This window comes from Tigriopus californicus, chromosome 12 (assembly GCF_007210705.1).
Source record: "Tigriopus californicus strain San Diego chromosome 12, Tcal_SD_v2.1, whole genome shotgun sequence".
NCBI classification, from domain to species: Eukaryota; Metazoa; Arthropoda; class Copepoda; order Harpacticoida; family Harpacticidae; genus Tigriopus; species Tigriopus californicus.
The window spans coordinates 3,569,411-3,581,464 of NC_081451.1; the positions used below are offsets into that span (position 1 = coordinate 3,569,411).

General features: G+C 35.3%; 1 protein-coding gene across 1 annotated transcript; it reads right to left on the reverse strand.

The window, feature by feature from the left end:
• Nucleotides 1–310: 310 nt before the first annotated feature.
• Nucleotides 311–12,054, reverse strand: LOC131891603 (uncharacterized). Its single transcript, XM_059241222.1, has 14 exons — nucleotides 11,945–12,054; nucleotides 10,978–11,016; nucleotides 10,775–10,911; nucleotides 8,368–8,435; nucleotides 8,071–8,188; nucleotides 7,902–8,004; nucleotides 5,895–6,025; nucleotides 4,364–4,490; nucleotides 3,886–3,995; nucleotides 3,542–3,788; nucleotides 3,217–3,431; nucleotides 2,877–3,153; nucleotides 653–805; nucleotides 311–544 (listed from the first exon to the last, which is right to left on the reverse strand). Exons 1-14 carry the CDS (start codon nucleotides 11,967–11,969, stop codon nucleotides 411–413), a joined length of 1,884 nt encoding a protein of 627 aa, XP_059097205.1. The 5' UTR covers nucleotides 11,970–12,054; the 3' UTR covers nucleotides 311–410.

Sequence of the window (12,054 nt, forward strand, 5' to 3'; positions counted from 1 at the left end):
TTCGTTCGTTTTTTGTAAGAAAGATTATTTTCTGGCTTTTTAGACACTAATGATTTGGAAATGTTGTTTGTCCTTGATCATAGATTTTCTTACATTGAACTTTAAACGTGAAGGAAGTTCACCACCTCTCTACCTATAATGTTTTTCTTTGACAAATAGTAATTAAACACAGAAGTATCAGAAACCTCTCAAAAAACGAGCCACGACGTAGACAGCCATTAACTATTTAAAGCCCAGACCGACCATTAGAAATGTTTTTAGTTAGAAAATGAAAGTTCTCCAACTACTTATTAAAAGCAAGAAAAGAATCTCCAATGTACATATGTGTTAATTTGTCATTTTTCTACATGATACCATTCACACATTACTCCAAAAAAGTACTAGGGTCTTGACGACTCGCAGTATAAATTTTATGCCGTTAGAGGTCGCTCTGGTTTGAGGGGGACCATGTACTTCTTTCGTTTTGTCTTGTCCTCGCAAATTGAGCAACAGGGACTGTTTCGATGAGTGCAAAAGCAGCAGCAGAACACAATGACCAGCAAACCTGAAGCGAGATATTATGAAAATTGAACATAGAAGCTTTTTTTCAAAATTTGGAAAATAGGTCCGAAACTTTTGAGACGGCCCTCGAAGCCCAAAAGACATCACTAACCAAGGGCAGCAGGCAGGGTCATTTGGGTGAAATGATCCTCTCGAAGAGGTTTCACGTAATGTTCATCGCCTTCCCTCCACTGATAAGCCTTGTTTTTATCGTTCAGTTCGTTGATTCGTCGTTCAGATTGAATGTCGAAGGCCATTCGGATCGCTGAAAAGATCGCTCTATTAGTAAACTTCAAGAGAGGTTTGGTGACAATGAAAGCAAGCATGAATTGCCTCATATTGCTAAAAGATAAAGAACTATTAACACGATTTTTGGTTGCGAAAGGTGCTTACTCAGACATCAGCAGGGGCAGTTGTAACAAAACTATGAGTAACAAAATGACAGTAATTCGTTCCTTTTTTATGAAAAAGAATCTATAATCCCAAAATCATTCCAAAATGGTGTAATTGTAAAGAACCAAAATTAAAAGAATTACTCATTGCTTGTTCAATTCTATCTTACAAGGTGACCTTAATTTTTTGCTTGAGTCTTAAGTTTCCTATGCTGTAATGTTACAGCATAGGAAACTTAAGACTCGACAGAAATTGCCTTTTTTGCTATTTTCGTCCTGTATCTTAGGTTTAATAATTGCAATTGCTCTTAGCTACTCAATGGGTATTATTCTTAGTTTTAAATTTCGTCTAAAAGTGGTTTTTTGTCAATACTTATGCGGCATTTTTGCTAACCTCCAATAATCATCACTTGAATGCAGGAAAAGATCTTAGTTTTAGATCTGAAATACTTCTAGAATAATAAGAAGCAAAGTTTAAATGAAGAATGGGGAATATAATTTGTATGATGAGAAATAAACTAAGTAGATTGGGGAATGACGCATCTCAACTGATTGTAATTCTAAGAAAATTGTGGTCTGGCATCCTAACTTGAGGCTTGTTGTGGACGAGGAACGAAGACAAACCTTACAGTTAATTCACTCCATTAGTCTATTGAATATTTGATCAACAAGCAATTTTGGTGATATGTACTACAAAACCCAACAAAGTATCATGTTTGGTGAAGTTAGCTGTACGCACTATCAAATTGGCCCAACACTTCTACACTGTTTGGGTAAATAAGCATTTAAATATAAATAAATCTCAAATTCAATGCATGGACAAAGAAGTTTCATTTTAACTTTGCTCCATGGAATGACGTCAGCTTTTCCTGAACGCTTTCACCTGACAAGTCCTATAGAAGAGATGAAAACAAAGACATCATCTGAAATATATGAACTAAGAAACACACAACCTAGACAAACAATCATTGCAACCTCAGAAGAAAGAGTTCAGATGAAGGTAAAACAACTAATCCTAGTGCTTAGCAAGCATTGCAAATGGGCTAAAAAGTTGAAGATGACTTAAAACATTTACTTGAATGATATCACTTATTAACGTTTCAGGAGAAAGTTTTATATATGTGACGACCCCAAAACAAATAAAGCCAAGCAATCCATATAATGTAGCGTGAATTTTTGCAAAGAGTAAAATCGATGATAAAATGTAATGTACTTTCCGATACCTTAGCCAATAAAACTATGTACATGACAAAAAAAATGATTAGTTTATATATTATTTACGACTTTTGAAATCTGAGCTTGATTGCCCAAGTTCCGAATTTCAAAAGCCATTCAACATGATATTTTCATAATAAAGGTACTGTTTAAGACAGGAAGTCGTTCAATGTCTGGAACAGTGATTTTCATTATCATGCATAAAGAGCCAAGGATGAGAGTTATGACGTACTAAGTAAAAAAGCATGGCTGGTATACCGAGAGGTTCAAAGTTGTTCAAGGCATGAAAGACAAGGCAGATTTCCAGGGGCTAAAAGATATTGAATAAGTTTTGAATAAATATGTCAAGCTTCAATGTCATTGCCCCTTGATGAGAAATACAAACATAAAATCTTGATATGTTAGGTAAGGACTTTTTTAAGCAAAAAAACACGTTTTTTTTTTAGAAGTACGATCTTCATGGGGTAAAAACCGCACAAAATGCTGGTTATCTATTTTTAGAAAAAGTAACGAGTAACGCAATGACTTTTTTACAAGTCATGATTGAGCAACTAATTACTATTTTTTGCCAAAGAGATTGTAACTATAACTCGTTCTTTTGGTTGAGGAACGACCAATACCCTGGAAGTCAGTCAGATGTTGAACATGTTTCTAAAGTCACATTTCTGCTCAGATCCATGATTTGACCAAATCCACATAGTGATTCATTCATAAAGTACATTTACTCACCAGGCGAAACCGTGGTAGTTCTGTGATGACATACAGGCCAATTGTTTTCTCCTGGTGTCCAGTATCGCTGTGACGTCAAGCATTTCACTCTATAATGAATCGTGGCTCCGCGTTCCACCCCCAAGGACTCATTTTTACACTTGTACTGTCCGTATTGACCCACTGGGATGGTATTATCCGGGATAATGGGCTCTAATCCGGAATATTCCGGCGGCGTTGGCAGCCTCATCCAACACGACTTGACACATTTAGGCCACCAAGCAGGCTCCTCCATGGCCTTAAATAGTTCAAGTATATTGTCATTTATATGCTCTAATACACATTTAGATATAAATGTCACCGTGTATTGTTGTAGGGTAGTGCATAAAACTGTGTACTTGTCGTCGTTCTCGAAGAAGCTGTCATTGTCAAAACTGAATTTCCTTTCTAATGGACAAACGAAGTCCACGGTTTGGCCTATTTGAATGCGTCTTGTTCCATTTAGGCCGGATGCAGACCAAATCGTTGTAGGTACAGATTTTTGTAAAGATGCCAAAGCTGGGCACCTCTTCGCATCTAAAATGGCAACAAATCAGTCTTCGTGAAAATGCGGCATAAAATCGAAATCAAATCAAGGAAGCGGAATATCTTTGTTCACGAAGCACAAAGGGTTGGACGAAAATTACCAGAGATGACCTCAGTATTATTATCCAGAATGAATTTGCCGAGAGATTTTAAGCCCCATTGGTTCCACGCCTCTTTGTAATCCGTCAATTTTTTTCCCATGGCTCTTGGTCCAAATTGAACGAATGCACTTGCAATGAAACCAACCTTGTTCGGCGCTGCTCTGAACTCGAAGACAAACACTTTTTCAAAGTCCCAATCCACGAATGGATTCGTCGTCTCATTGCGATCCAAAAAATGTTCGGACATCTAGGGAAGAAATGTGTCTTGCTTCAATTGGCCGCATAAAAAGGTAAAATTGCTTTGAAAGTATTAGCTTTAGAGATTGAAAAGTGATCTGACTTACCTCAAGCTCGATTCGACGCTTGCGCCCTCGAAACAGAGACTTTCTAAAATCTCCGAATGCTTGGGTAAAATTGATATTCATGACGCGAATTTGGTGTTCAAACGTCAAAACTAATTAAAAAAGCAAGAGGACTTTATCATTGATATAACTAATGCTAGTTTTTGTTTATCTTCTTGCTGCCACTGAATCCCCAGCACCGAAGTGTCTTATTTAATGTTAAATTGATACGATATTTGATTCACAAACTAATTAGAGTTGTCTGATCATGATAGTCCTAGAATGTAGATTGGTCAGGAATTCAAGTAAAAATCTTTTACAATTCTGACTTAAATCTTGCTATAGAATTATTGAAAGAAAATGAAAAGATATGACTGAGTCGAAAGAGAATCAACAATGGTGCATTTCGGGATACTTATAACTTCTTTAACTGCAAATTTCGTTCACATTGGTCTCATCATAATGCCCGACAATCCCTTACCTACACCGTCACCCTGAGCAGAATAACAAATCTCACTGGTTTGAGCTTTGGTTTGATCATCCGCATTTCTAACACCGCACCTTCGATTGTCCAGATTCAAACCCTTTTTTGATCCCACTGTGATAGTCTGAAAGGGCAATCATTATTTTCCTTATTTGGATACAATTGAATCAGTAGAAAGTACAAATATTAGAACAATGGATAGACCTATTCAGGGTCCTCTGTTAGGTTAGGTAATTTTGGGAGTGTTATCTATTTTGCCATTTCATTTTAGGGTTGCCAATTGACGGCTTTCAGACTATAATTTAAGCTTTTTAAACGATTTTCTTGTTATTCTTGCAGGCTTAAGGATGTTCAATTTAGAAATAAAGTCTTTTACATCGACAACTTTCTGGAGATAATAGCAAACACATCAACTTTTCGATCTTGTGGAAATACAATGGATTGGGTCGCGTCCACTTTTCTGGGTATTATTGCCCTCTTTTACCCAAACCAACTTCAAACTTCCATTTAATCAAAATGAACTATTCAATATTATTGATTGGGTAGAACATTTTTGGCGACATTCTTTGGGTTTATTTGCCATTTTATATCATGAAATTTTTATTATTTTTTTCTTTCATATGTATTGCTAATTTTATTCGCTTTCAACTAGCTTCTTTGACATGTCATACATGTTGGCGAAAATAACAAAGGAAATAGTTCACATCGAAATGTTATTTCAATGAAAACTAAAAAAATGTCGTTGCCTATTTGTTTGAAGCTAAGAAGTATGTACCTTAGCTGATCTACTTTGTGAAATGGTTTCGTATAAGGACACTAGTTTCATATAATAATGAGTTCAGCAATCTATCAAGGATAAATAGGTGAAAGATTATGGTTATATAAATTCCATCAGTATTATCAAAAAGCTTTGTATTACAAACTGCACTGGCTCTCGTTATTAGGAGAGGTTTCCTAATCCACTTTTCGATACGAAATTATACAGGGTGAAATTTATAAGGTGCTACAGAATTTGCTTTGGCCACTATGATTATATTGCTGGACCATTGACACCTTCAAAATTAGTGCTCCAATTGCCGACAGTATTCTTTTTGCAATAACACCATATCAACACATGTTGATTGAAAACTTTTGAAGCATGTATCCAAACGTGAACTGCCACTAAAGGCTGAAAATGTATTTATCAAGCTTAATAAAACTTGATTGTCTCTTTATCAAACGAGCAATTGAACGATAAAAGAAGAGAAAAAATCACCTCAACCAGCAAAAAATTGTTACTTGTCATGACCAGCAAGGGACAGGATTTATTATGGGCGTGTATGTTGTGAGGATGGCAGTAGGTGTCTTCAGTAAATGGTCATGGCCAAGAGCGACCAATTCAACTAATCCTTTCTTTTTTAACCCAAAAAAGGCCATTCATTCAAGAGCCAAAATCCAAAACATAATCCTTCAAAGCGCTAAGACGTGCTTTCGTTTGTAGCACTTTTTGACGTTTACCCTGTAGAAGAAAAATGAATTTTTATATTACCTTCATCCAAGTTGCATCTCTACAGCGCTCAGAAATTGTCCGAGATATATTCAGAGTCAAGTTTGCAGAGCTGATGAACACACACGGTTTTGGAGGTGGTTTTTCGATATCGTTGGCGAATTCTCGGGTCACTAGAACGAAGTCGGGGAGACACGAATTTGAAGAACATTCTGAAGGTGACTTTTAACCGGTTGGCAAGGAGGAGAATGGCATGATCCCACTTAAGTCTTCGTCCTATCTTACCGTCCCTCCGTTTCTCCGTTCCATCTCCAATAAGTCAAGGAAACTAGAGCAATTGTCCATCCCAGATATTCAAATAGGTTAATATTTATTTACATGATCTTTAACTGACAATTTCAAATTTTTCATTCGTTATTTGTCAGTGTACGTTCCTCATCAATTGATTGAGTGGCTCTAGTTCCAGAGTTTCGTTCTTTAAATATTTTTGTGCAAGTTTTGGCTCATTTTTTACGGTTTTTAAAAAGAATTTGATTGGTTTTGATACATTTGATCTTCATAGTATATATTTTCATAATAAATGTAGAAATACTTTATCAATGAGCAGAGTTGGATATCAAATATATCACTACTTACTGAAAGAACACAGATCGGAAGAGCACGCTCTTCCGATCTGTATATATTTTCATAATAAATGTAGAAATACTTTATTAATGAGCAGAGTTGGATATCAAATATTTCACTACTTACTGAAAGAACACACTCAAATGTATCATGTAGCATGGATAATCTTGTTTTATTGATACTAAAGCAACTGTCCTAATCCGTCGCAATGGCCAAACTTGTAGGTCAAAGGAAAGCCGGGTCGTGTCCTCTCTTAAGAGCAGCGATGGCAAAAATCCACTTTGAAGGAATTTCTGCCACTTTCTGCCAGCATTTTCTGCCATTTGGTCAAAAATGGCTTTCAATGATTTCTCATCTCTGCTTAAGAGTCCCTGAATAAGTTCACCATCTGTGGCTCCAACAAAGAAGTTCTGAGATGGAATCTCTATCCACCATTTTACCTTTCCATATGTTCCACATTTTTCTCTTTGAATAAATATTTGTGAAGTGAAATCGAGTCATCTCTTCGTTAATACCCGAGACTACAATCTCGTCCAGAGAACTCATCTTATTACTAGATACTCTTTAGAGGATGAGTTTGGTTTAGTTCTAACAAAACAAAGAGAGCTTGAGCATTGCACTTAGTAAGAAATGCAATTACAACGACATTATTTGTCACTTTGCAATCTCAAGGTTGAGTCAGTCAGTTTTTTTTGCATTATTTACTAATTTCAAATGGATAGAGGTTTTAAGTTTAATTCGATAGACTGATGCATTAATATCGTCCTCAGACTTTCGTAAAAAGGGAAATATATAAATTATTAGCAGAATCACTAATGTAATATGATATTGGATGACAACAATATTGTTCTTCAAAACCATCTTTTCAAAATTAAGGATCCGTATCACATTTGGAATTCTCACATTTTGATACGTTGAACGCTTAAAAGTGAACCATTTTCTTTAGCTAACTTATGTAACACTAGGGTAGTTTAGAATGATTTCTTTTGCTTTTCATGCTCATTTGTCAAACTGAGATTTTAGGGCTGACAGAGGAAGAAATAAAACAAGTTTCAAGTTCATTTTCGTAAGATAATGCCTACCCTTTGACTATATGATTCATAAGGCAACTATGAATACCTTTGATCATATGCGATGACTAAAACATAGTTTCTGATGCATCGGATAGTGTCATAAGTTTGGCGATTTTAAAAGTATTTTTCAAAGGAACAATCCTGTTCATGGCTGATTTCCACGAAGGTTCGTAAAATGATGACGCCAACTTGAAGACTATCGAAAACTGAAATATACCTCATTTAAAAAAAATAAAAAATATTTCAATATTCATCCCTGACCATCGCTGTATCATTCATCTCTGTGAAGTTCCCCCAAAAAAACATTTTCTTACGTTTTATCAGATCAACTTCAAGCACATACAGTACGTACCTAAAGTTATGGCAGAGCTGGCGATTGGATCTGTGGTGGATAATTCATAAGTCCCGTTTTCATTGACATTCCCAATGCCCAAAAAGAGAACGTAGAGAGTTGTCTGAAATCGAACGAAAATTAAACAGCCATTAAAGACAAAAAACACTTACATGATATTCCAACTTACCCCCAAACTTTGCAAGTTATCCGTGGTGAAATTAGCGACAACAGTGGTTCCATTGACCGAATAAGAGTCAATAGAAAATCCAGAGCTAGAGTGCTCGTCAACTGTGACCTCTGAGTGGCTAAAATAGAAGTAAGAAAAACACTGCAGTCATACAAATTAGCATCTTCTTATCACGAGGATGATATTTTGACCTGAAAAAGTAACCTTCTTTTCCATGATAGGCCAAAAAGATAGTTTTGGTATGTCAAGAAATTGCATTCAGTGTCTTTGAGTAAGAGATACTGAAATGCGACTCACTTTTTGTGGACTGTTTTGACAAAACTCTCCTGGGTTGTCGATCCTTTGAAAGCTTGGTATCCTTGGCTCTAAAACACAAGACGGCGATTCAAGGATTTTGCTAGAAATTGGTAATCGTTTTTCATCAAAGGTATGAATCTTTAGTCCTTGTTCATTTTTTGAACATTCGCTTTTAAAGGTTACAAGGGTGTCTTTTGGTTTCAAGCAATCTTTCTGGCACTAAATACGATACCATATAAAATATTCTTATAACTTCATTTGATACATAATCAAGCAATTACAGTTGCAAAAAGGAGGGAGCAGATAATATTTCATCTTGAAGAGCAAAATATGGGATATATATTTTCGAAATCAGGATCCAATGGTTTCTTAAAACTGAATGCATCATTTTTCGTCAATACCGTTGCTACAAAGGGAAATGCTAATGTTAAGTAAGAAATCAAGGTAAAGGTGTCATTAGTTTTTCTTACTCCAATATTAAATATAGGTTTATTAAAAAAATTGTGCAATGTAAGAGGAACCACTTCCTCGACATATTAGATGCTCGTTTGAAAACTACATGCAGCCTAAAATGCAAGTCTCATTTTATAAATCTATTACTTGTCAGGGAGGTAGAGGAAAGAAACCAATGTGGAATTACGAACAACTTTCATGTTGTTGTTGTTTTTCTATGATTATCCTATATCAATGCTCATACTGGAGAGGGGAAATAGTCTTACAGAATTGGTGCGATTTATTTTCTCAAAAAGTAGGATGCTATATTTTTATGTGTGTTGGCATGACCTCAAAGACGAAAAATTACCCTTTTTAGGACAAAACATGAAATGAAAGTGTTGCTATTTAGAAATAACATGTCATGTTGCAATTAGATCAGGAGAAGGCAAAATATTTTTTTTTTTTTGAAATATGTTATATTATAAAAAACTTCCGCTCTTAAAGCAGTTACTCACAAACAAGAATGCCTGATTCCGAAAATATGACTCATTGTAATTATAGTAACATCATTTATAAAACATGTAATTGCCATTGATTATTTCTTATTTCTTGTTGGGCCGTTATGTTGACAGCTTCTAGTAAAAAAAGAGGAAAAAGCCAAGTTCAAGGAGAAAAGATCGGACAAGCAATAAACACAGAAAAGGTCAACCACATATCTTTGCTAAAATGCAAACTTTTTCTTGATCATATTGAAAAGTGCAAAAAAATTTGTTTACATAAACCACAAGGTAAGAGCAAAGATTTGTTCTTCACGAAAGACTCAACAAGAATTAAAGCTTTAAGGGTGAAATATTTATATAATCTCGTTTCCCAAAAAGCAAAATATTGAAATAACATCAAAGAGTAGGCGAAACATTTAAAAGGCATTTAAGGGATTTGATTCAGATTTGCCCAAGATTATTACTTTCAGATTTTTTTAAATACGCAAATAAGTGACATGAAAATGTCCAAAACTCGGTCGGTTTGTTAATAGTCGATATGAAAATGTCCAAAACTCGGTCGGTTTGTTAATAGTCGATATTTAATTGAGCCAAAACGGTTTTAGGACCTAACCTTGTTTACGGTACCTAAACCAATAAAACTATCAAATATTATTACTGAAGAAAAAACGCAAATTGCTTTGAAAAGAGGCTTTATTAAATGGGTTATTTTATGCATTTCCTATCGAGACCGAATAGCCGCCATACTCTATCACTAAATCTCAAAATTGTTGCTATAAGGTGTACTTCAGCCATTATCTCGACTTCTTAAATATGTGATACCCCCAAGGGTGTAAATTTCAAACACTATAAACCATTTAAACGCTTTTATTGTTACCTTTTCACACTATTGGAAATTTTTATCTCTACGAGTTTAGTACACTTTGTCTCCAGACAAATTACATAGAAAAATACAGTTCTAAGCTTGAACTAGTTTAACCTTTTGAAAGGATGTGGCTTTCTTGTTTTGCTCTTCCTTTTGCTTTGTAAACATCTTGTTTAAAAAAAACAAGATTTAAGAAAAGGAAATGCTAAGTCAAAAACCATTGATATAGCTCATGTAGTTAAAGATCAGGATTGCCACAAAAAATGCAGCATTGGAAACTGGGCTGAAAAAAGGAACAAAACATTGGACTCCTTTAAGGATGAAAATACAAGAATCATGTCAAGGTTACATTTTTGATGTACTTTGGTGCACAACTTCGATCAAAAATGTCCAAGAATAGGAAACTAAAACCGTTCATTTTGACAAAATTTGGTAAAAATCATCTAAATATTTAAAATGCCCCAAAATGACAATATATATCTAAAATAGATATGAAAAAAATTGGGTAATGTTTTTTTCGGAGTCTCTAATCATTACTTAAGACAAGAAAGTGCCACTTTACCATGAAAAATATCAATGAGTAGTAACCTCTCTTTCAAGTCCTTACCACATTATTGGAATTGGAAATGCCCACTCCAAACCAAGTTGAGTTGTCGATGTTTGTGGCTGTGATTACAAAGCGGATTTGACCCTTGCCAATGGCTTCAAAGCTCCATGTAACTCCATTGTGAGATTCAATCACAGCTGTAATTTGAGTCTGAATCAGAGTCTGATCAAATGCTTCGAAAGGTCATAAACCGACTTTCTTACCACTGGTCTGGATCTCTTCCAAGAAAAGGAAAGCCAAACCTGATGGAGGAAATCACAATCTTGTTGAGGGTATTGTGAAGTGTTCATATGTTCTAACTTGTTTAAATGCGCGTTGTTGTAATGAATCAAAAGTTTATTGATGGTCCAGAAACTAGAGGCCACAGAATATGTTTTTGTATTGACGTTTTCATTCTGGCGTAATCAATTTGCGAAGCTATCGCCATCTACCGTTCAAGGGCCAATTTCTTGAAAATTGAAAAGTGGCTTGAAGTGGCTTGTTTGAAGTTACAAAATATGGCATCATTTTGAATGAACTTGTCATTCTATTCCCATCGGTGTAATCAAGGGATGGTTAAGCTTAGAAATGCTTTCATTTGTTTAAGCAATAGACCTTTGGGTAATACATTTAATAAGTAAATGAATTTTTTCTGTGATTTTTGTATTGATTCAGACCAAAACTTTCCCATCGCTACCAATGGAACCATACCAGTGGTATGGACTAAAAGTTCACCTTTGTATGCAATAGAGTCAAATTTAGCCAAATATGAGGCATACCGTTGCACATTAAAAAAAAGGAAATCAGAATTATTAATGTTTCATCTTGCAATCCTAGCCATTGGATTCCGAGCAGAACCGAGGAACCGCACAAAAAATTGAGGTATAATCGTAAAATACTGCATAAAATAGGTTGCCTTTCTATCCATACGGAGAAGGTTCTTTCAATTTTAAAAACTGAATAGTTGGGTGAAAAAAATTGAGGCCGTATGTCTGATCTCTAAAATTCAAGTTTTGGAGCAAAGTAGAGGAAATATCCCTTCAAAAAGCAATTCGATTGACCATTGCCACCTTTGGCACGAAATGGGCCTAAGAAAGGATGAATATTTGCTATGCAAAATGACTCTACTGTTTTCGGGCATTGCTAAATCCCCAAGTAGAAATAACCCCCTCAAATAAGTTGATCACTTACATAAGATGAAGAGCGGGGCCTTCATTTTTGGATCTTTCAACAATTTGACCACAATTAGGTTTGGAGCAAAGGGCGAAAGGCTGACAACATTTTTTGGCCTTCGTTACGCT

Bases quoted from the DNA above. Each gene is read 5' to 3' on its own strand.
- LOC131891603 (XM_059241222.1), bottom strand. From the start codon at position 11,969: ATGAAGGCCCCGCTCTTCATCTTAT. The intron at 11,017-11,944 runs GTAAGTGATCAA...TTCCTCCATCAG, and splicing joins GGCCCCGCTCTTCATCTTAT to GTTTGGCTTTCCTTTTCTTG. The intron at 3,789-3,885 runs GTAAGTCAGATC...TTTCTTCCCTAG, and splicing joins AGCGTCGAATCGAGCTTGAG to ATGTCCGAACATTTTTTGGA.